General features: G+C 39.5%; 1 protein-coding gene across 3 annotated transcripts in view; it reads right to left on the minus strand.

Annotated features, from left to right (window-relative positions):
- The window catches only part of LOC110449645, a 23,500-nt gene extending 10,173 nt beyond the window's left edge, over positions 1-13,327 (minus strand). The window contains exons 1-7 of one of the 3 annotated variants that reach the window (XM_021496635.1): positions 13,199-13,316; positions 10,911-11,186; positions 10,133-10,309; positions 8,892-9,086; positions 7,327-7,540; positions 6,785-7,032; positions 6,273-6,359 (exon numbers count right to left, since the gene is read on the minus strand). In XM_021496635.1, coding sequence (XP_021352310.1) covers positions 6,273-6,359; positions 6,785-7,032; positions 7,327-7,540; positions 8,892-9,086; positions 10,133-10,309; positions 10,911-11,186; positions 13,199-13,250 — 1,249 coding nt within the window. In that variant the 5' untranslated portion in view covers positions 13,251-13,316. Of the gene's footprint in view, positions 1-2,850; positions 3,019-6,272; positions 6,360-6,784; positions 7,033-7,326; positions 7,541-8,891; positions 9,087-10,132; positions 10,310-10,910; positions 11,187-13,198 lie in introns of those variants that run through there. The other 2 variants (XM_021496634.1, XM_021496636.1) reach the window with 2 other exon arrangements.
- Between the last annotated feature and the right edge of the window lie 11,636 nt (positions 13,328-24,963).

Here is a 24,963-nt window from a genome sequence, read left to right on the forward strand (position 1 = left end):
ACAAATGCTTCCCGTCTGTGATTACAAATGCTAACCGTCTGTGATTACAAATGCTACCCGTCTGATTACAAATGCTACCCGTCTGTGATTACAAATGCTTCCCGTCTGATAACAAATGCTACCCGTCTGTGATTACAAATGCTACCCGTCTGCGATTACAAATGCTACCAGTCTGTGATTACAAATGCTACCCGTCTGCGATTACAAATGCTTCCCGTCTGTGATTACAAATGCTACCCGTCTGTGATTACAAATGCTACCCGTCTGTGCTGACTTATGTGCTGCTACGGTTCTGTACCTTTATTGTTTTTACTTGTAAATTATCCCGTGGTATTTACCTGCTATTGCTGAACTAGCTTATAATGTACCTGCATGCTGTTGCATATATTATCGCAAAATATATAAAACACGTTACACAAAGCGATTTTTTTTTAAAATTATACGGATAAAGGTGATTATCAACAAGCTTAAAGTAAACAGGACACAGATATTACATATTGAGGTCGGGTCAGTCCGCATTCCATGAGTTTCTTAAAGTCGTCTGGTCTTGTGTCAGTGTCTTCCCGCGAGTCAGTTTATGTCTTTGTATTGGATTCTTCATTCCAACACATCGTCACGCACTTGTACTATTGTTTAACTATAATTTACACTACGGTGTTGAAACGCCCTATACGTAATACGGAAATGGAAATGACGACACGGTGTACATGCACATTTTGTTTGAGATAATCGAGTCGGAGCTGTACTTTTACCGGAAATACATCACGAAAATAGTCACTGATGACGATGTGTGAAGCCACCTTAAACCAAACCAAACCTTGTAACAGTAATTTGAAGAAGGGACTCTATATAATTTCATTGAATTAACGTAATTTATTCGTGAACAGGTATTCGAATCAATATGATGACACTCCTAATTACAATTTCATACTGACGTGCAATTATAAACACCATTACACAGGACTTCAACTTTTACAAGTCAGAAACAAAAAATACCGTTAAAAGTCTAAACCACAGGATTTGAAATTTCCCAGTCAAATAATTTATTTTTAATGCTTCCTTTTTATATGAACAAAAGATGAAAAATGTCAAAGTATTGGAGGTCGGATGATAAGGAATAAATTACAGAAAATCCAAAAACCATATAGGAGTCCATATGGTAAACGCTAAAGTTAATGTTTTCTAATTTGTAAGAGGTCATTTAATCTCGTTTCATTTTTTTTCTTTCTATATCTATAATAAATATGGGCAAAGAAGTAATAATTTAATCTTGCGTGTAACAAGCATTTATTGGCTTACAAATTTATGTTATCAGCCCATAACTTAAAAAAATGACGTCGCCGTTTGTAACGTCGCTTTTGATTGGCCGATACAGCAGCGCAATACTTTAAGAGAAAAGAGTCCATCAATAAAAGTGGATTTCCATAGGGATTGCGTATAGTAGATTCAATTATAAGGATTAAATTGAATATATTTTTCATGTTATGGAGCTATAACACAAAAAACCGGAGTGTACTCTCATCATAAAACATAATTATATTCAAGTTAATCCTTAAATAACGACAGTGCAGACAAAGAAATTAGTCAAATTCAGGGCGATTTGCCCCTTCATCAAGTTAGTAGAGCTCTGTTTACAATCGTCCAAAATGTCCCACCTGATCATGAGCGGACGCCATTTTTGTATGTCAGGGTAGTGACTAACCAACAAAAAGAGACGGTCCGGAAAATTTCTAAACAAGAATGATATAATCCGTTTTCGGTTCCGATCAGTACGGCTTGTTAATTAGTCACTACCCCGACATTCAAAAATGGCGTCCGCTAAGGTGGGCACCTTTCAATCACGTCATTACGCGCAGCCGCTGATGCCCCGCCGGAACGAAAGGAATGCAACCCGATATCTTACTCACCGGACACCGTTCTCAAGCGCCTCAAAATAGTCCCCCTTACTCCCCTATAGCTTTATGATCTACGTTTATATATGCTTACATGCGTTTCCTGACCTAAAAACCCGTTTGAACAAATAATCGTCAGAGGACTAATTTTTATTGCTGGCCATGTAATTACATGGGCGTGACGTCACAATGGCTCAACAATGACGTGACGTCACGAATTTGGAGAACATCGATGCCGCAATGCGGCAAAGGCAACGTGATAAAATTAAAACGTTTTACTATATAATTAGCGTACACGTTAGAAAGATGAGATTATTTTTTTCTGCGCAAACTCTTTTTGCAAATATGGGATATGCTAAATCTCGCTGAGGAATTAGTTTTCGTCAAAAATGCTCCGGGGAAATTTTCAAAATGGTAGCCAGTCCAAACGCATTTTCATGGTTTCTGAGCTTATTCTGGTAATTGGAATGAAAGAAAAATACTATTTAATGCCCAATGGTGTAGGATAGGGAAATTCAACCCTCGGGATTTTCAAATATAGCAAAACCCTCGGCAAAGCCTTGTGTTTTACCAAATCTGAAAACCCCTCTGTTGGAATTTCCCTATCCTACATCCCTGGACATGAAAGTCTTATAATCTGCGCCACATCTACTTATCTTATGACCATCTTATACGGTTAATAACGACATGATCTCAAAAAATATACTGATCTGTTTTGCTTTCCCTGATCTTGATAATCAAATGATCTACCCCTACCACTACACCAGTGCAACTATTCTTTTGTCGTAGCGTAGTCACAGGCATTTGTTTCTGTCAATAACAAAAATGAGTAGGTTGTGAGTGGTTTTCTCATGTCTATTTTTATTGACAGAAACAAATGTCTGTGGCGTACGTGTAAGCAAGGAAATCACAGTAATACAATAAGTTTTGTACGTAAAATTAATTTTATTTCACTTACCTTGTATCACACAGAAACACGCCAAGATAACCAGCCATGTTGTCACGCCCATGTTGTCTCCTCTGTACCTGTACAGTCACCTACCTGTCCCTTCATGTACAAAATACCCGCCTCTTTATAGCCCAGCTGGAAATGCGCGGGGTAATTTACAACGTCATACATGGTAGTCTCGTTCAACCAGACGCTTGATGAGTTGTAATTCAAGACGTAGCTTGCGCAGACAGAAAGAGTCTGGTTGAACGAGACGACATACATGGCTTAAAGGTCACAACGCACGTGTATTTCGGGACGATGACAGACAAGTGTTCATGTACCCCGTCAATCGGGAACCGTCTGCACTTTCCGTAAACGAGAACTTATTTTCTCGTTTACGGAATGTGCCGACGGTTCCCGATTAGTACCCCTTAGGAAGTGTTAGGTCAGCGTTTTACATTCACGACACAGAGTACACGGGTACATTATGTAATAAGAAACTTGGCAAAACTTCGGAACGAATAAACTACTCATTACGAATAACTCGAGGGAGGTTTAAATTTTCTATATTTCTGATATTTTTCCAATACACAAGTTTCCTTTTTTTAGTCGCAAATAAAGTCCAGCACAACCTGTAACCTTTAGGTAACTTAGGAAGCCCTAACAGTTCTCAAAGGTCTTTTGGTGAACTAAACAGGGTTTTTTGCGTGTAAAAAGGGTTAATGGTACTCCGTAAAAAGCCGGAAATCTCTTTTTCAGTTTTCTATTTCACAATTTCCTTTCCCGGGCTACGAACTGACCAATTATACATATTTTTATCCACATTTCGACCAGTTTTATTTCTAGAACTCAGTAGCATCACAAAACTGGACCAGAACCTAAAACTGGAGCAGACACTGTAATACTTGAGCAGACACTAATACTGGACTAGACACTGTAATACTGGACTAGACACTGTAATACTGGCCTAGACACTGTAATACTGGCCTAGACACTGTAATACTGGCCTAGACACTGTAATACTGGCCTAGACACTGTAATACTGGACCAGACACTGTAATACTTGAGCAGACACTAATACTGGACCAGACACTGTAATACAGGACCAGCCACTTATACTAGACCAGACACTGTAATACTTGAGCAGACACTAATACTGGACCAGACACTGAAATACTGGACCAGACCTTGCAATACTGGACCAGCCCTTGTCATACTGGACCAGACCTTGTCATACTGGACCAGACCTTGTAATACTGGACCAGACCTTGCAATACTGGACCAGACCTTGTCATACTGGACCAGACCTTGTCATACTGGACCAGACCTTATAATACTGGACCAGACCTTATAATACTGGACCAGACCTTGTAATACTTGACCAGACACTGTAATACTTGACCAGACACTGTAATACTGGACCAGACACTGTAATACTTGACCAGACACTGTAATAGTGGACCAGACAGTGTAATACTGGACCAAACATTGTAATACTGGACCAGACATTGTTATACTGGACCAGACATTGTAATACTGTACCAGACATTGTAATACTGGACCAGACACTGTAATACAGGACCAGACACTTATACTAGACCAGACACTGTAATACTGGACCAGACACTGTAATACTAGAACAGACACTGTAATACAAGAACAGACACTGTTATACTGGACCAGACACTGTAATACTGGACCAGACATTGTAATACTGGAGCAGACACTGTAATACTGGTCCAGACACTGTAATACTGGTCCAGACACTGTAATTCTGGACCAGACACTGTAATACTGGAACAGACAGTTTAATACTGGACCAGACAGGCTTATACTGGATCAGACCTTGTAATACTGGACCAGACATTGTAATACTGGACCAGACACTGTAATACTGGAGCAGACATTGTAATACTGGAGCAGACACTGTAATACTGGACCAGACACTGTAATACTGGAGCAGACATTGTAATACTGGAGCAGACATTGTAATACTGGACCAGACACTGTAATACTGGACCAGACGCTGTAATACTGGAGCAGACATTGTAATACTGGAGCAGACAGTGTAATACTGGAGCAGACACTGTAATACTGGTCCAGACACTAATACTGGACCAGACACTGTAATACTGGACCAGACACTAATACTGGATCAGACACTATTATACTGTAGGTAATCAGCATTATGGTAAAAAACACTAGCGCGAGTCCAGTTGATTTGATGTATAGGACTTGTATGGTATAAGTTGAACGAATTTGTAACAAACTATAATCTGGCATCACCAATTCTTAATAACCTTAACAATTCAGTATCAAAGGTGCGAAATACAGATTTCCAGTTAGCTACTTGTTAGTGACTAAAACTCGACACTATACAGGCAGACATCTTTTTAAAAAGGTGGCACGTTGCACTGCTGTAAGCGATATCCGTACTCTGTAGATGGCGAAAACAATAACGACTCCGTCACAATTTCTTAAAATTTATTATTCATAAATGTAACAAGAAAAAACGAATTATTGTCAAATTTAACGAAATTCAACGAAGTTTTCTAACAACAATTAAATCCAGACAGCACCCTTCATTATTGGTACTCGACAGCGCCCCCTACTTCCCGGTTAAACCGCGGGTCGCCGGTACGCCGTTAATGAGCATCTCCTTTTCCTTTATCATAGTATTGAGTTTATTCTCAATCGGTCCATATTTTGGATCCGAGGACCAGGTAGATGGCATCAGGGACTTGATGCTGCAATGAACAATGACAAAAAGGAAGATCTGTTTTATTTAGCTCTTGGCATCTGGTTAAAGAAACTCGGTGACCGCCACAGCCATCAACTCCAAATGAGAGTTATTATTCTATTTACCCGAGATACTTATTGGAATTTAGATAATCGTTTNTAAGTAAAGTACCCGGCCACACTTGTATCGAACTAAGAGTTCTCATAGACCACTATTCGCTCGAGATGTTTAATACAAGTGGCCCCGGGACACTGCCAATTGAACAAGTTTCCGTAAGTTTATATAAAAGTTTCATCAAGGTAAACAATATTGTGATGCATCTCCAAGCTTGAATTAAAATTTGATGATAAACCAAGGAAAAAGTTATACGAATAAAAATCTTTTCATTTCATTAAAATAGATACAAGACTAATGAAAACACCGGTACGGGGGCTCAACCCCCGAATTTTGTGTCAAGCTGAAAATATCTACCGCCCTTCACATTTTTGTGTAGGTATTTTTTGCAACATTACTGGCCTTTCAGTCGGTTCAAAATGTGATTAATTTAGAACTAATTTAATAGAAAATTACTTTCACTCTATACAGAAAATGGATGGAAATGGCTTCCATAACAGGGGTCTCTCGGAAAATCAAAACGGAACATCTATGAGCCATATTCGAATACCGGAAGTACAAGACACCGGAAATGACGAGTATTTCAAAGGCGTACCTGGAGATACCGTGCCAATGGGAGGGAGCGGACTGTTGGGGAACATCCGGTGAAACAGCATCATTGTCGCGTTCCATTGTACGTCACCTGGGCAACAGATACGGAAATATTATAAAGGAAAATCAAAACAGTTTTAAATCATTTCAGATTTCACATGATCCTTTTGACTGAATGTTCCTGAAAATACCTACTATTCGTAAAAACAATTCGTTTTATATAATTATTACAATACGCATAAAGTTCTTTGACAATATTATGACTATATATGTAACATCAAGAACATACGAGGGATATTACTGGATTCCTAACGGCTCATCAACACGAAAGAGACCATTAGGGCACATACAAAGTAGATAGCACATGTCCAAGGAAACGACATCAAACGAACGAAAAGGTAAATGACAGAATTATACTTGGAAAGTAAAAGTGGCTATGGTTAGCGACATATTGAACATATCAACATTTTTTTAGGTACGAGATGAACCCCCCGGGCTATAAATCAAGCTACTTACTGAGACTGCTGGCCATGAAGGTGGGCGGGGACAGAGTTGCTGATGCTAAATATCCTTCATACCTAGCTATCTCCACCATCGTGTCGTTCATGTATCCAAGAATGACCGTCACCAACTTCTGAATGGCCTCGTCCACAACCAAGGGGTCAAGTTTCACAGGAGAGGGAGCGTGGGGCATGCTGAAAACCTCCTGGAGATGATTGGTGATGAACGCCACGGCTAGTCCGGACTTGCGAGTCTGCCTGTAACTGTAGCATAAATAAACTCGTCAACATTTATAAACAAGATATAACGATATCGACTAAGAAACATGATCCACAAAATTGGAGTAATCAAATGATGTCAAAACAAATCATTAATTTAGGGTTTTAGTTTTAACTCATTCACCCCTGAAATTTCATAATGAACTATTCCAACCTTTGAACTGGAAGAGTTCAAAAGTGTTTTCAGGGATGAATGAGTTAAAGCACATCCTAGTTTGCCCTCATCAAGTGATGTCCAAACATACCATTAATTTAAGGTTTTAGTTTTAAAGCACATACTTGTTTACCGTCCTGTTCGCAACCCTCGTGTGCATATGAATGAATTCTTGCGGCGTTGTACAACGGAATGCGTCTGGGTAGATCGCACCAAAGCTGAAGAAATCATTCACCATCTGTGACGCCACGTCATCGATGGAGGCGAATTCGCCTCTGTGGAATCGCTCCAGGAAAGATGGAATACTCCATTTGTAATCCCGTAAAAACCAACCAAGACCTGAAAGAAGCGTTTAAAACGGCAAATTGTCAATTACTGGTTTTCAAAAGCGAAACCCTGTCGGGCAAATGTGACAATGACATTCAATTGTTTAAATAGGTTTTCCTTTTGTCATCAAGACGAACACGCAACTTCGCAGCGACATGGTGATTTAAAGGTTAGTGATATCAAGGTCCGACACTGAGACTTAAGCTAATAGGATTGTGTCGCCATTTCTAAGTAGAATTTATTCACATTTTGTAGTTATATTGCTTTGAAGTAAAGAAAATGTTCTACCACAAAACAATATAGGTTGTCAGAATTTTAAGGATTTTAAATGGAAATGTATGTAAAAAGGATTGAATTTTGAAAAGAGACTCGAAACACATTTTTTTTGCAAAATAATGTCAATAAAAATGATACTAACATAGATTAGTATTGCATTAATGTATATTAATTTCATAAATGCTGAAATTGTGTAAAATTAATCATCTATAAACGATTAAAAGTTGACATTTTATAATAAAACCATATACACATAGTAACTGCATGCAATGAGTTATCGTTCCTGGAAAACTTCACAGTAGTGAAATAGGTAGCCGGTTTCCTGAAGTACAGAAAAATGGACACATGTGACTCATTGATAAAACCCCCACTGAATTAATGCCTGGATTGCTTTGCAATACAATAGTATTGAAAGAACACACTGTTCTGTCAATAATAAGCATACAATATTCATCAGTTTAATATTAAACATTAGAATATGCGGAAATTGTGATACTGCCTCCCTACATTGGATTTTCAACTAGGGATGAACTTCCTACTTCCGTTTATCAATACACTCCTATGACCTTAAGGATGTATCCTGCGCTACTGCAACCGGAAACACTTTCCACAAGTAATCGCCAACAGCAATGACCCTCGGGAAACTATTGAACTCAAACACGGATCAATTCACTAATACAGCCGGCATGAGAAGCAAATGGAAATTAATAATGAAGATATGACATGCCCAGAATCATCTCCCAAGATGCAGATCTTTTTAATATTTCATTAGCCATGGGTTACATCGCAGCATTGTATTTTTAGATTTCTTAGAATCTTGTTATGACGCGTACTAACTCTTCTAGACACCGAACTCGACAGTGTATCGGCGCTTCAATTTATTTGACCAGCTGGGCAATTAATGTCACTTTCGGGAATTTCGAATAAATATCTTAACATTCATTTATTTCTGGACCTCTATTACACCGTACCCGAGGTCAAATGTTTACGACTACAGATAACTCCTATACTGTACATATCTAATGGGCGACAGAATCAGTGGTATGACGCCCATCAAAAAGAATTTCAAGAATGACAACCGACTTACTTCGGAACATCTCTTCCTGTAAGGTATGAATGAAGGACTCGTGCACGACGTAGTGGACTCCCCACACTAGTTCTCCCGAGCGGCTGAGGATGTCGGGATTGTTTGGGAAGTACTGGTTCAGTATGACTTCGATACGGCTTTTAAGGGAGGTGTCACGTGGCGACATCATCTGGTCAAGTCGTCGCCTCATGAAGTCTGAAAATTCAAGCATATTGTAATAACTTCCGTAACAGGAACTCGTGACCTCTAAATACAACAGGACAGGGAGGGGATTTAAGGAGCGTGCGGATTTTCAAGATGTTGATGTCGTATTGAAAATAAAAGAAGTTTCACAAGTTTGGGTTGTATTGGGTAAACGTCATTCTCGATACTCCAGGGTTTACTCTCTGCAGACAGCCAACGTGAGCGTAACACCTGGAATATCGAGAATGGATTAACGTCATATTAACAATTAAGGTCATTGTACGCGTGCATTGTGTTGCAAATATAAATGTTAATATTAAACACGACAGCTTTTACCATCATCCTTTTGTTCTTGAATAAAGCTGAACAATTCAATGTATATAATTTTCGTCAATGTCCCTGCAGGTAGGGCGTAAGAATTGTACCTGCTGCCCCATTGCATGATTGTAAGAGGAGACTAAATTTGGGATCTTATCTTTTCTTTCTAAACAACTTTCTTCTTCCTAATGTCTCCATTGACAATGCCTCACTTTCGGCTTTTAGTTGAGCGTTCGCTCCTGTGAGGAAGGCTTTGGGTTTTGTCCCTTGGCCGAAACAAGATAAAAGAGATAATTGAGTCTGTAAACATGGTAGTTTCTACCCCTGCTTAACGCTCAGCAATTAAGGAGTGGGACGACTGGTTCGCCCGTTGTCAGTATAATGTGACCGGTTGGGTGTCCTGCTGGGCGTCTTCGGCAGTATGTTTCAGTGAGTTAGCACTATAAAGTCGGCATCAGTTCCGCGCTATCACAAGGAGACAAACACGAACATATCGCAGCATCCCAAAACACACACGCATGCATCTTGGCCGTCCTTGAATGACCATGACTGTTGATAGAACATTAAACAATACTAAACCAAACCAATGTAAATATATTGCAATTTGTGGGTACTAAACTGTTTATTTTCTATCAATTTATCACTGTAACCACGATAAAAGTTATAGTAAAATTAGCCGTAGGTTTATCTTTCTCGACATTAAATGATACAATCTAGTATTGTGTAGTAACGCTACATACACACGAATACTCTCTGGTACATGGCAGTGGTACAGTTTACACGCTTGTCCATGATCAGTCTGGCCGTGTCCTCAATCATCAGGTCCATAGTCACGCGCACGTTCTTCAGATAGTCAAACGCAGACACCCCCCTGGCCATCACTGGTCGCATCTCATCGGGGGAAATGTTCATGGAATCTGTAGAAATAAAATATTAAAATGAATCGCACGCCCCCTTGACACTCTTGTTCAGACTTGTGTTATACAAATAAAACCTAAACATTCCAAAAAACAACAGCGGGAGTCTCTTTTCACAACGGGACACCGCGAGATTCACACGTTAAACGAGATTCCCTGTGATAGTCCTTGCTCTACCTTAGCCAGATATTGTGGCCCGACTTTCCTCTGGCCCCGACACCAGACTACGTCATTGTCTGGTGTGGGCACTAGACATCTGTTAAAATGTCTTAGCCTAGTGTCAGGGCCAGAGGAAACTCCAGCTAAAGTTACTGTAGATGCCGGCGTGTTCCGATGTCACGTGTCTACATTTGTGAACTCCAATGTAAATCTCCCGTAGTAGAGTACGTACGGCCTGCTGATGCGACCATCTTTTATAAGTAAAACATACCGTCTTAGACCACTCCTATACGTGAACCTGTATTGATAGACCATCTGTGTCAAGAGCCCACTTTTTGGAATGTCATTTATATCTACAAGGGAGATAAGTCATGCAAAATGCAAAATGTTCGAAGCGTACAGCATCAAGTTCATGCAATTATACGCATATACATGTAAATACCTTTTGGAAACCTCGTACTGGGGAAATCCCAGGAATACTGTTCGAGTATGCTTTCCAGGACGGGACAATCGACCCAGTGCTGGTAGAAGTTGATCGGGTTGGGCGATGTTGTATTGACGGTGGGGAAGTTTGTCGGGTACGAGGTAGGTATGGACGAGGTTGGCATGGACGGGGTCCAGGCAGTTGATGCTGGGTTAACCTGTTTCTCGGTCAGTCTTCGCAACATCTTTGCAATCGTCGGGGATATGCGACGTCTCTGAAACGATCCCAAACTTCCTGAAATAATGAAGGACAGTCGAATTATTTTAAATGTTAAAGCTTGCTTTTGATGCAAGAGTAGTCTCCCCTACAATATATTAATTACGACGTGTACCAGATGGCTTTATATAAATATTTCGATCAGAGAAAACATGTTTTTGAATTTTTGTATTGTCCTGCCGCCCATCAAATAATTGAGTATCAATCTTTTCATATGATGCTGCAATATTTTACTTTCTTGTAGAGAAACTGCGCATTCGATCATAAAATGTAAACGAGATGGACATGGTTGTCAATGGCAACCAAAATACATTAGTAAATAATTCTCATATTTAACCTAAAGGTTTCATCACTACCACTTTTAAGAATTTGTTTTAGTGATTTCCTCCATTTGTTAACAAGAGCAGTTTGAGACAAGGCTAAGGGGAAGTAACTCATGAAGGAAACATCTCTCACACGTCATACGTTTTTTTTTACATGTACACTATCATAGACAGATGTATCGGCAGACTTGGACCAAATGTTTACGCAGGCCATGCAAAGCTTTGTCAATGTTCGCCCGAAAGCAGCATCAGATTACTAGGTCCGACATTTAATAAACGAACAACTCTCGTCCGACCGGTTCAACCGTTTAAGCGAAAACGGCCCTGGTAATTAATATAAACTGGTATTGACATTTTGAGTATCATTTGTAATACAATATAGGAAACCATACAAAACATGGGTTACAGCAGAGACATATAAAGCCAGTATTGTACTATATACGTCTCTGGTTACAGCAAAGGTGAAGTATCGATATAAATAGATTTATCGAATTTTGCAATATTTCGTCTTTTCGTACTGCAGAGATATCTTCTCTTGTGAGCAGGTATTGATTGTTACGTCATTTGCTTGTGAGAGTAACGTCATCAATTTTTGAGAAAACGATGTAATTTTTTTTACACAAACCAATGCCAATAAGTCAATAGTTAAGCCGTGTTGGCCCCTAAAACATGAGGGGTTCAGCACTGTTCACGTCCCATATAAATATCACAACCTTATAATGGTCAACAGCCTCTAACTGGTGATTTAACACGGTCTGAAAAAACTTGCTCAAAAACTGACTTTAAGCGGAACGCCGGCGCAGACGTAGACGCTGGGAAGTTTACATATAGCATTACACTCCTATGACCTTAATTAGGTTGCCTTACAACCGTCAGCTGTAGGGAATTTTCCTTTAGCTTAGCGGTAGAGCATCGGGCTGGAGAGCCAAGGGTCGCAGGTTCGAGCCCCAGGGACGGCACTAACTTTATCACTTTTCCTCGTCCTACTACATTCATTTAACATTACATTTCTATCGATTAATAAGAACGGATTATCTTTTATTCTGCAATTTGTCAACTTGTCCACACACATGACAGAAAATAAAGACAAAACGAGGGAACTTGGCATATCGAGAGGGTAGAAATAAAAGGCACTGGGAGCTCGAGTACTGGTATAATGTAGCGCTCACAAGATAAGGGGGACAACTCCCGCAAAATTATCAAAATAAGTCAAAATTATATAAATTCAATAAATAAGTCTGTATAAAACGTCAAATTTCAGTACTTGGGACAAAAAGTATATAAACATAATTAAATGATTCAGATAGTAAAAATAAAACCTCTGACGCACAACGGAAACCATAAAGTTGCATGCTCACAATCACCAATTAAGAACAGAGTGCGCAAACGGACGGACGGACACCGACTCTACCAACAACATTCCCCGTGCCGTCATGATTTAGTGTTGAACACGTGCCTGCATAGTGCAGTAAATGATCGCCTAATTTCGCCGTTACATTCTGTTTAAATAGTCTGGGATACACGATTATAATGCTATCTAGATTTGTACAGAAATAAAAATTGAATAAAAGTGGCGTTGGTGAAAAACTACTCTTGTAACAGCATACGTGTATCTGTTCACCCTATTTCTTTATATAAGCAAAAGAAATTACAGTAATGAGAAATTAAAATAAGTTTTGTATGTAAAATTAAATTTTGTTTACTTACCTTGTATCACACAGAAACACGCCAAGATAACCAGCCATGTTGTCACGCCCATGTTGTGTCCTCTGTACCTGTACCGTCACCCGTGGCTTACCTGTCCCTTTTAGGTAAACTAACTACAACTGTGTGGTACCCGCTTCTTATATGGCCCGATTGGACATGCGCAGAGTAATTCACACGTCATACGTGGCGAAAAGATCACAACGCACGTGCATTGCGGGACGGTGACAGGCGCGTGATCATGTTCCCTGTTGACCGTAGAAAGTGCTAGATCAGCGTTTGACATTCATGATACAGAGGTGATAGGTCAGTGTGTTACACTCGCTCAATACGTACTAAGAAATATGTCTTATTGCATGGCAAAACTCTGGAACGAATAAAATACTCAATACTTATAACTCAAATGATGTTTTAAATTAAAATGTATCTATATATCTCCTAAAGGAGGGCTACACTGAACCAGACAGTCTAATACTGGACCAGACACTGTAATACTGGACCATACACTGTAATATTGGACCTGACACTGTAATACTTGACCAAACGTTGTAATACTCTACCAGATATTGTAATACTGGACTAGACATTGTAATACTGGACCAGACAGTTTAATACTAGACCAGACAGTCTAATACTGGACCAGACCTTGTAATACTTGACCAGACATTGTAATACTGGATCAGTCATTGTAATACTGGACCAGACACTGTAATACTGGACCATACATTGTAATACTGAACCAAACGTTGTAATACTGGACCAGACATTCTAATTCTGGACCAGACCTTGTAATACTGGACCAGACAATCTAATACTGGACCAGACCTTGTAATACTGGACCAGATATTGCATTACTGGACCAGACATTCTAATACTGGACCAGTCATTGTAATGCTGGACCAGACATTGTAATACTGGACCAGACATTGTAATACTGGACCAGACACTGTAATACTGGACCAGACATTTTTATACTGGACCAGACACTGTAATACTGGACCAGACAGTCTAATACTAGCCAGACCTTGTAATACTGGACCAGACACTGTAATACTGGACCAGACACTGTAATACTGGACCAGACAGTCTAATACTGGACCAGACCTTGTAATACTTGACCAGACACTGTAATACTGGACCAGACACTGTAATACTAGACCAGATACTGTAATATTGGACCTGACACTGTAATACTTGACCACACGTTGTAATACTGTACCAGATATTGTAATACTGGACTAGAAATTGTAATACTGGCCCAGACACTGTAATACTGGACCAGACACTGTAATACTGGACAAGACATTGTAATACGGAACCAGACAGTTTAATACTTGACTAGACAGTCTAATACTGGACCAGACACTGTAATACTGGACCAGACATTGTATTACTTGACCAGACACTGTAATACTGGACCAAACGTTGTAATACTGGACCGGACACTAAAATACTGAACCAGTCCTTGTAATACTGGACCAGACACTATAATTCTGGACCAGACAATGTAATACTGGACCAGACACTGTAATACTGGACCAGACATTATAATACTGGACCAGACCTTGTAATACTGGACCAAACGTTGTAATGCTGGACCAAACGTTGTAATACTGGACCAGAACTTGTAATACTGGACCAGACACTGCAATAATGGACCAGACATTGTAATACTGGATCAGAACTTGTAATACTGGAGCAGACACTGTTATACTTGAGCATACATTGTAATACTGGACCAGTCATTGTAATACTGGACCAGACACTATAATTCTGGACCAGACATTGTAATACTGGACCAGACACTGTTATACTGGACCAGACATTTTAATACTGGACCAGACCTTGTAATACTGGACCAGACACTGTAATACTGGACCAGACATTGTAATGCTGGACCAAACGTTGTAATGCTGGACCAAACACTGTATTACTTGACCAGACACTGTTATACTGGACTAGACACTGTAATACTGGACCAGACATTGTAATACTGGACCAGAAATTCTAATACTGGAACAGACAATGTAATACTGGACCAGACACTGTAATACTGGACCAGACACTGTAATACTGGATCAGACATTGTAATATTGGACCAGACACTGTAATACTGGACCAGACACTTTTTTACTGGGCCAGACATTGTGATACTGGACCAAACGTTGTAATACTGGGCCTGACAGTGTAATAATGAACCAGACATTGTAATACTGGACCAGACATTGTCATAATGTACCAGACATTGTAATACTGAACCAGACCTTGTAATACTGGATCAGACATTGTAATACTGGACCAGACCTTGTAATACTGGACCAGACATTGTAATACTGGACCAGAAATTCTAATACTGGAACAGACATTGTAATCCTGGACCAGATACTGTAATACTGGACCAGACACTGTAATACTGGATCAGACAGTTTAATACTGGACCAGACAGTCTTATACTGGATCAGACCTTGTAATACTGGACCAGACATTGTAATACTGGATCAGTCATTGTAATACTGGACCAGACACTGTAATACTGGACCATACATTGTAATACTGAACCAAACGTTGTAATACTGGACCAGACATTCTAATTCTGGACCAGACCTTGTAATACTGGACCAGACATTCTAATACTGGACCAGACCTTGTAATACTGGACCAGATATTGCATTACTGGACCAGACATTCTAATACTGGACCAGTCATTGTAATACTGGACCAGATATTGCAATACTGGACCAGGCTCTGTAATACTGGACCAGACATTGTAATACTAGACCAGACTCTGTAATACTGGACCAGCCGTTTTACTGCTTCAATAAAGATATCGGGATTTAGCGGAAACTCTAAACTCGAAATCCAAAGGCTCCGTTCTCGATAAACGGGAACTCGTATTTTTTATTAATTTGTTAAAATTCATAACTGATATGGTGATATAGTATGTGTATGTACATAAATAGTTCATGAATTACCCAGATTATTTTCCATACTTTGCGTGTAATGTGATTTGACCTCGGTATAACGACCAACTCCCCGTAGGTATTACATACGGTAATTCAGAACACGATATATTGATTGATTGGTTTGTTGGTTTTATGTCCGCTTCACTACCGAGTATTTCGGTTATATATTGATTATAGTATCATAGTATATATATATATATATAGGTCACATAAGTATATATATAGGTCACATAAGTATATATATACACTACTTCTCCTCTTTTCCCCCTTTTCCGAAGGGGGCTGCCCAATCACTGGCTTGCTAAATTAACTGCTTGAAATTGACGATTTGCATTATAAATGTTCTATTTTGTCTTTTTTTAAATTTCATTTAATTCGTTCTGAAATTGGTTTTATTGAAATCGACTGTTAGCAATGTATTAGTTTTGTTGTTTTTTTGTGTACGGATCCCAAACAGAGCAAGCATATTCTAATTGCTCAGTATATATATATATATATATAGGTCATATATATAGGTCACATAAGTATATATATATATTTATATATATAGGTCACATAAGTAAGAACGACAGCGAGTATGATCCAATATTGGCACTGGATCCGAACAACTTAAATATATTATTGGCAAAGAAGTAATAACGACAGTGCCCACAACGGAATTTGTCAAATTTTCAGGGCAGTCCACCCCTTTTTCAGGGCAGTCCACCCCTTTTTCCAGACAGAAACATGAACGCTTACATATAACAACATATAACAAGATAAACAGTCACTAGAAAACAATACTACAACATGGAATGCATTGACAAACAATCAGTGATCACTTTCTATTTCTATTTCTATTTCTACCATATAGTGACCACCTCCAACTAATTGAAGATTTTGTCACGAAGTTGGGTTTATGCAGCACAAACGACAGACTATATATATAACATAATAATTAATAATTACTCACTTAGTTAAAGTTAAGAGAAGGAAAATTTAGTTCGAGGAGAGTCCGAGAGAGAGGTCCGAGCAAGCCAGTGATTGGCCAGCCCCATCCGACAAATCTTGTTCGGAAAAGGGGGAAAAGTAGAGAAGTAGTAAATTATTATGTAAAGTCTGTTGAAGTAACTAATTACTTTGCATCTTCAATTTTATAGGTATGCCTGGAAAGAGATGTTTTGAAAGAGGTGAAAGTGGAAGCATTAACGATGTCCCATGGTAATTTGTTCCAGTCTAGTATGGTACGGGGAAAACATGATTGTTGTCTAGTTAGTGTTTTCGAGTATTGCTGTTGGTATTGGACCTGGCGGGAATTTCTAGGAATTCTTCTGGCTCGGTGCATCCTGTCAGTTGTGGATATGGCCACCGTGCCCTGATGAATTTTATGGAACATCAGACAGGCTGCACCAGACAAGAGTACCAATCATATCTGTTACACTAGAGGTATTCCGAAAGCGATTTGACACATCCTCTGGACCATTTCTATTTTGTTAATATTATTTTTTGTGTACGGATCCCAAACAGAGCAAGCATATTCTAAAGAGGGTCTTACCAAAGATTTGTAAGCCTGTAAATATTTTGAAATATGCCACATATTTCCTCGGTTACTAGCAAACCGAAGGCTAATTGTTGTACCACATTCATCTTGAATTGTATGTAAGTCATATTGGATCATACTGATGCTTTTACCTAAAGGCCCAGTCCCATTGCCAATGACGCATAAATCACGCATAAATCACGCATAAAATTGGTTTGTGCGTGATTGTTCGTGGAGAAATTAGTCATTTTCTGGGGTTGTGCGTGGTCAGAATCACCGATGAATCGCGTATAAACTGCGCATGTATCACTTACAATCACTGACAAAGAACGAACATTCCACGCACAACAGCGCACAAGCCCAAACCCGATACAATTTCTGACGTTCAATCGACGCATGTATAGCGAATGTAACACGTATGGATCACGCATGAACAGCGCACGAGCACTGATGAATCACGTACGGTCCGCGCATGGAGCACGCATGTATCACTGATGAAGGGCGCACTATAAAAGGCGCGCACTGACAGCATTTCGCCAGTCTTGCACCAGCACTCGAGGCAGCCACATCTCCTGAAGATCACTTGAAGACCACTTGAAGACTACTTGAAGACTACTGGAAGACTGCCTGAAGATGCCACCCAGGAAATGCCGCCAGCCCTCCAAGACCAGGGTCCAGAAGAAGACCAAGGTTCCACAAGAAGACCAAGCTCCACAAGAAGACCAAGCTGCCCCAAGGTCACCAAGACCTCCTGAAATGCAGATGGAGGTGGAGGTGCATGCTGCTGCTGCTGCTGATATTGAAGACCCTGCTGCTGGTGAATCCGAAGAAGATGCACGTCCAGGCAAGGACAAGGGCAAAGTCTGAGGCAAGGGCAAGGGCAAGGGAAAAGGAAAAGTCGTTGCCAAACATGACTATTCCCTTGAAGCTGAGATGGAAGCAAATCTCCTTGAGTGGATGGTTGAGCACGAGGAAGTCTGGAGGCGGGGCAATCGCCTCTACAAGAAACGTAGAGAAATCTGGGCTGCCAAGGCTGATGAGCTGGGGCTAGAGTTGGACCACATCATGGGCTGGTGGAAGTCAGTCAAGGACTGGTACGTCAGACTCACGAAGGTCAAGTCTGGTCAAGCAGCCAAGAAGTACACAGACAGGGAGAGGTACATCCTGGACAATCTCCAGTTTTACAAGACCCAGCTGCCATCAACCAAGTCTGATCCCATGGTGAGCTTTCCCATGACTTCCACCCAGACATCACAAGCCATTGACAGTGAACTGGACAGTGACCAGGAACGTGCACCCACTCCACTTGAAACAGACCTGGAGGCAGTGGAGACGACATCTGCTCCGGCCAGCCAGAGTCAGAGTTCCAGCAGACAGATCAAAAAGAGGAGGAAGAGGGAAGTGGACCGTGAAGAAGAGTGGATGAAGGACTTGAGAGAAACTATGAAGGCTAATCAGCAGCTGCTGACCCAGCTGATACAAGACAGACCAGCCACTTCAGAACGAGAGGCTTTCATCAAGTATGTTGGGGAGAGTCTGCGTTCTGCACCTGCTGACAAGTACAAGGCGATGAAGGCCAAGATAGCAGCCATGATTGACGAAGAAGATGAAGGCCAGGTCCCTGATCCTAATATCCAGAAACCTTAACGTTGTAACAGTTTCAAGACATAACGACCGTTTAGAGTTCCTGTGGTGCGCCTCCGCAGTAGCCTTCGATTGTGATCAGTTTTGGAGAAGTCTTCCGGTTCCCTCACTGTTTTAACAAGGGAGATAATTGCGATTAGTGACTGTTTTCAAGTTATATGCCGTGTTATTTGAAAAGTACATTTTAATATTTTGTAATAAATTTCGTGTAAACTGTGAAATGGATCCGCATTTGAATACATTATAAATTATACAAATTTCATGACATACAGGCTGGTAGAGTTGTTAATTTATCAAATAAGGTCGGAACTAGTATTCTGATTCTGAGCCTTGACAAAGCCTTGCATGTTCTGCATAAACATATTCAGGTCTGCCAGGGTTTATACCAGAACATGTTACATTTATAACCGAACAGGCCCCAGATCTATATAAGGCATCGATCACCTCTTTTAAGGTGTTCTGCCCATCACTCGACCTGGTTATGATCATTGGTGAATGGTCCAACTACTTGTAGCCTTTCCGGGGTGTATTCTTTGAAATATTATATCCTTTTGCTAATATAAGGCGGAAAGTACAAATTTCTTAGCATTTTCATGAGAATAATTATTATTTCAGAGAAAAATGAAAGATATTTTTCATTTCATTATTTCATCTGAAAAAAAAAACTAATTTATTTATGTGAGTTGCTGAAACACAGATGAGAAATCTTGAGATTACACGATAACAACAGTGTCAGGAATATTGCAATTCACTGCAAAGCGCCAGTTCACGTTAATTTATTCAAGTCACATAAAAGCATCAGTTTCTGCCTTTTAAAAATTGTCGTTTCACCAGACAGGAGTGTCAGGTCTGTAGAGATTTTACGATGCATGAGTGTCAGGTCTGTTGAGATTTCACCAGACAGGAGTGTCAGGTCTGTAAAGATTTTACGATGCATGAGTGTCAGGTCTGTTGAGATTTCACCAGACAGGAGTCTCAGGTCTGTAGAGATTTCACCAGACAGAAGTGTCAGGTCTGTAGAGATTTCACCCGACAGGAGTGTCAGGACCCGTATTCATGAAACCGTTCTCATGCTCAAGCATTGAGTTTGTGCTCAACCCAACTTTCTTGTAACTCACTTAAATCATGTCAAACGATCAAAACGTCAAATGTAAACATTGAAAACAGTATTGGACTTTAAGAGTCTTCAAAGTTTTTTCCAAATCATTGACAAATTCAAATGTTATTATGAACTTATAACCGGAACAATTGTCAGGTCTGTAGAGATTTCACCAGATAGGAGTGTCAGGTCTGTAGAGATTTCAACAGACAGGAGTGTCAGGTCTGTAGAGAATTCACCAGACAGGAGTGTCAGGACCCGTATTCATGAAACCGTTCTCATGCTCAAGCATTGAGTTTGTGCTCAAACCAACTTTCTTGTAACTGACTTAAATCATGTCAAACGATCAAAACGTCAAATGTAAACATTGAAAACAGTATTGGACTTTAAGAGTCTTCAAAGTTTTTTCCAAATCATTGACAAATTCAAATGTTATTATGAACTTATAACCGGAACAATTGTCAGGTCTGTAGAGATTTCACCAGATAGGAGTGTCAGGTCTGTAGAGATTTCACGAGACAGGACTGCCAGGTCTGTAGAGATTTCACCAGACAGGAGGGTCAGGTCTGTAGAGATTTCACGAGACAGGAGTGTCAGGGCTGTAGAGATTTCACCAGACAGGAGTGTAGGTCTGTAGAGATTTCACCAGACAGGAGTGTAGGTCTGTAGAGATTTCACCAGACAGGAGGGTCAGGTCTGTAGAGATTTCACGAGACAGGACTGCCAGGTCTGTAGAGATTTCACCAGACAGAAGTGTCAGGTCTGTAGAGATTTCACCCGACAGGAGTGTCAGGACCCGTATTCATGAAACCGTTCTCATGCTCAAGCATTGAGGTTGTGCTCAAACCAACTTTCTTGTAACTGACTTAAATCATGTCAAACGATCAAAACGTCAAATGTAAACATTGAAAACAGTATTGGACTTTAAGAGTCTTCAAAGTTTTTTCCAAATCATTGACAAATTCAAATGTTATTATGAACTTATAACCGGAACAATTGTCAGGTCTGTAGAGATTTCACCAGATAGGAGTGTCAGGTCTGTAGAGATTTCACCAGCCAGGAGTGTCAGGTCTGTAGAGATTTCGCCAGACAGGAGTGTCAGGTCGGTTGAGATTTCACGAGACAGGAGTGTCAGGTCTGTAGACATTTCACCAGACAGGAGTGTCAGGTCTGTCGAGATTTCACCAGCCAGGAGTGCCAGGTCTGTAGAGATTTCACCAGACAGGAGTGCCAGGTCTGTAGAGATTTCACGAGACATGAGTGTCAGGGCTGTAGAGATTTCACCAGACAGGAGTGTAGGTCTGTAGAGATTTCACCAGACAGGAGGGTCAGGTCTGTAGAGATTTCACCAGACAGGAGTGTCAGGACCCGTATTCATGAAACCGTTCTCATGCTCAAGCATTGAGTTTGTGCTCAAACCAACTTTCTTGTAACTCACTTAAATCATGTCAAACGATCAAAACGTCAAATGTAAACATTGAAAACAGTATTGGACTTTAAGTGTCTTCAAAGTTTTTTCCAAATCATTGACAAATTCAAATGTTATTATGAACTTATAACCGGAACAATAAATTAGGCTTGAACACAAATTCCATGCTTGAGCATGAGAACGGTTTCATGAATACGGGCCCAGGTCATTTGAGATTTCACTAGACAGTCAGCAGTGACATTTCTGTCGATATTCCAAATTCTAAAATCCCCATGGAAAGTGTGCCAGTCCTAAATATACTACGTGCCCCGGGCATCACAGTTCATCAGACGGCACGAACCACTCAACAACAAACAACTAACTCAGATTCAATGTTAGGTATTTATTTTGTTTACATGCGGATAATTACCTCTAAACCGGTATATAGAGTCGATACGGTGTCGACATATCCAAAGATGATGGAAATGACTGTATACGACACTTCTCAAAGAAACATGCATACTAGCAAAAGTTTTAAGTGTTAAAAAACAAAGAACGCTTACAGCATGAGAAATATTTCTGAATAATCAGGAAAAAATGACAACATGGGCCACAACGAAAGGGTAGCTTCGGTCGTTTAGGCGACCCATATTGTTTGGCATTCGATAAAATATCCTGTCATCAGTATGTGTGACTAATATACAACAAACAGCATCCCTTCTGATTTCCCGAAATGAATATGTTCAAGGTATAGACAGGAGGTCATTCCAGTCCTCGTCTCCTATCATGCTCCTTAACACTAGGAACGATTTTCTTGCATATTCCATTTTTCATTATCCGTTCCGGGGAGAAAAGATAAAGTAGCACTGTACACGAAATTTTAAGCAGGAAACTTGGAAGAATATCCTTTTCTTTTATAATAACAATTAAAATCGCGAATATTCTTTCTTCATAAACGGATGTATTCTAGAAAGGGGTTGCTGACAAAAGCCTCAGAGACATGAAGGAATCAAAACAGCACTTCAGTTAGAATGTTTAGGGTCGACAGTTTTAAATAACAATGTTCTAGATGTCTTATTAAGCCTATAAAATCATCAGAGAGAAGTAAAAGAAACACTTCATTATTTATGATTTTTAAATATACATTGCATGATAAACCAACAGGAGCCTTAAACCCTTTCACCACCATAGACCATAATTGACTCATCCAAATAAATGTATGGTAGAGTCTACTAAAGTTACCTAGGGGTGAAAGGGTTAAACACTTTGCGAGATTTATTTTTTTACTGAAAATAATAGGCTGGTTATGAATTTGAATTTGATTTGAAAGTAGAAAATGCGAAAAAGATACCTAAGAATTTGGTTGCAAAGCTGTTTTATGTATTAGAAAAACTTTCACCTTCAAATATGTGAAAGAGAAAAATGGATAAAAAAAATGAAATATTTATGATTTTAAAAATATGCATGCAGTACCATTGGGTAATATATTTCTACTGGATGGATGAAGCAGGTATGTAAATATAAACATGTTTTTCGTACAGTTACAATAACTATATTTAAATTGTATCTTAGTATTAGAAATAAATGAACAAAGAATGAATTTGAATCGACAAATTAATCCAAAAACTAGGGAAAATGTTTGTAAAACATGATGTATTAAGCCTCCTCGAAGCCAAAAAACCCTTTACCTTCGTGATCATCTTTACATAGCCTTGTCATACGTTAATGCTGATGGCTTCATAAACAACTGTAATGAACTATTTTGGTCCCAGTACTGGAATAACATCCATCTAAGATGTAGTAAATTGGGTTATATTCATCACTATGAGATATTCCGGGGCAGTAAAAAAACAAAACTCGACAGGGAAATGCCATATATATAAGTTAGCATGTAACGGAATTTCTCAGATCAAGCTTGATGAAGTACTGGTCAAACCAAACCTGGTACCCACTGTGGTCAAAACGAACAGTATCTACACTGGTCAAAACGAACAGTACCTACACTGATCAAACCGACTGGTCAAAATGAACAGTACCTGCACTGGTCAAACCAAACCTGGTACCCACTATGGTCAAACCTACCAGTACCTACACTGGTCAATATGAACAGTACCTGCACTGGTCAAACCAAATGTTGTACCTACACTTGTCAAACCAGCCTTGGTCAACACAATTAAGATTGGAAACTATTTATTCGTCAAGTTTCTGGTACCTACATGAACTGTACTGTCAACACGGGCTTTTAAAATCATAATAAAATGAAAGTCAATTAATGCTTATATATATATCCAAACATCCAATAAGAAAATGCGATGTCTATATTCTAAATATAGTAACCAATGGTATATACTGGTTTCTTTAATCTAAATATAGCAACCAATGGCAAATGGTGATTTATTTCATCTATTCATAGCGACCAATGGCAAATGGTGGTTTCTATACTTTAAATATAGCAACCAATGGTACATGGAGGATTCTATAATCTAAATATAGCAACCGATGATATAGGTGGGTTTCTACAATCTAAATATAGCAACCCATGACAGGTAGCCTGTCCGTAGCTGATCTATATATACATCACAGCAGCTACTAGCGACTTGTATGCCTACAATTATGTCAATAAAAATTATATTTAATATATCACAGATGCTTAGAATATGAGTTCAAGATAAAATCTTAACTAAAACCTTTCTGTAAAATGACGAACACAACAATTACATAGGGGTGTGAGGCTACTGGGTCTAACATCATCATTCACAATACAACTCCTTCTTCATTTTGTAGGTAATTCTAAAATGATGCCCCGCTTCTCCGGAGAGACGACTTTTGAAACAGTCCTAAAACGGAAAACCACAAATCATAACAGACAACATATCCAGCTTTTTTTTTATCAAATACAATCAGATTCTGACATTAATCCTTTCACCACTGTAGACCATAATGGACCCATCCATATCAATGCATGGTAGAGTCTACTAGAGTTACAAAGGGGTGAAAGGGTTAAGAAAATCAAAGTCCTACACTAAATTAATAGTTCAGAAATTCATTTCTTATTTAAAATATAAATTTATGATGGCACATTCCCATTTTTGCAATGAAAGTTTTAGTATTTGAGATAGGAGTAGCTTAATTACA

Source organism: Mizuhopecten yessoensis, unplaced genomic scaffold (assembly GCF_002113885.1).
Source record: "Mizuhopecten yessoensis strain PY_sf001 unplaced genomic scaffold, ASM211388v2 scaffold4743, whole genome shotgun sequence".
Lineage (NCBI taxonomy): Eukaryota > Metazoa > Mollusca > Bivalvia > Pectinida > Pectinidae > Mizuhopecten > Mizuhopecten yessoensis.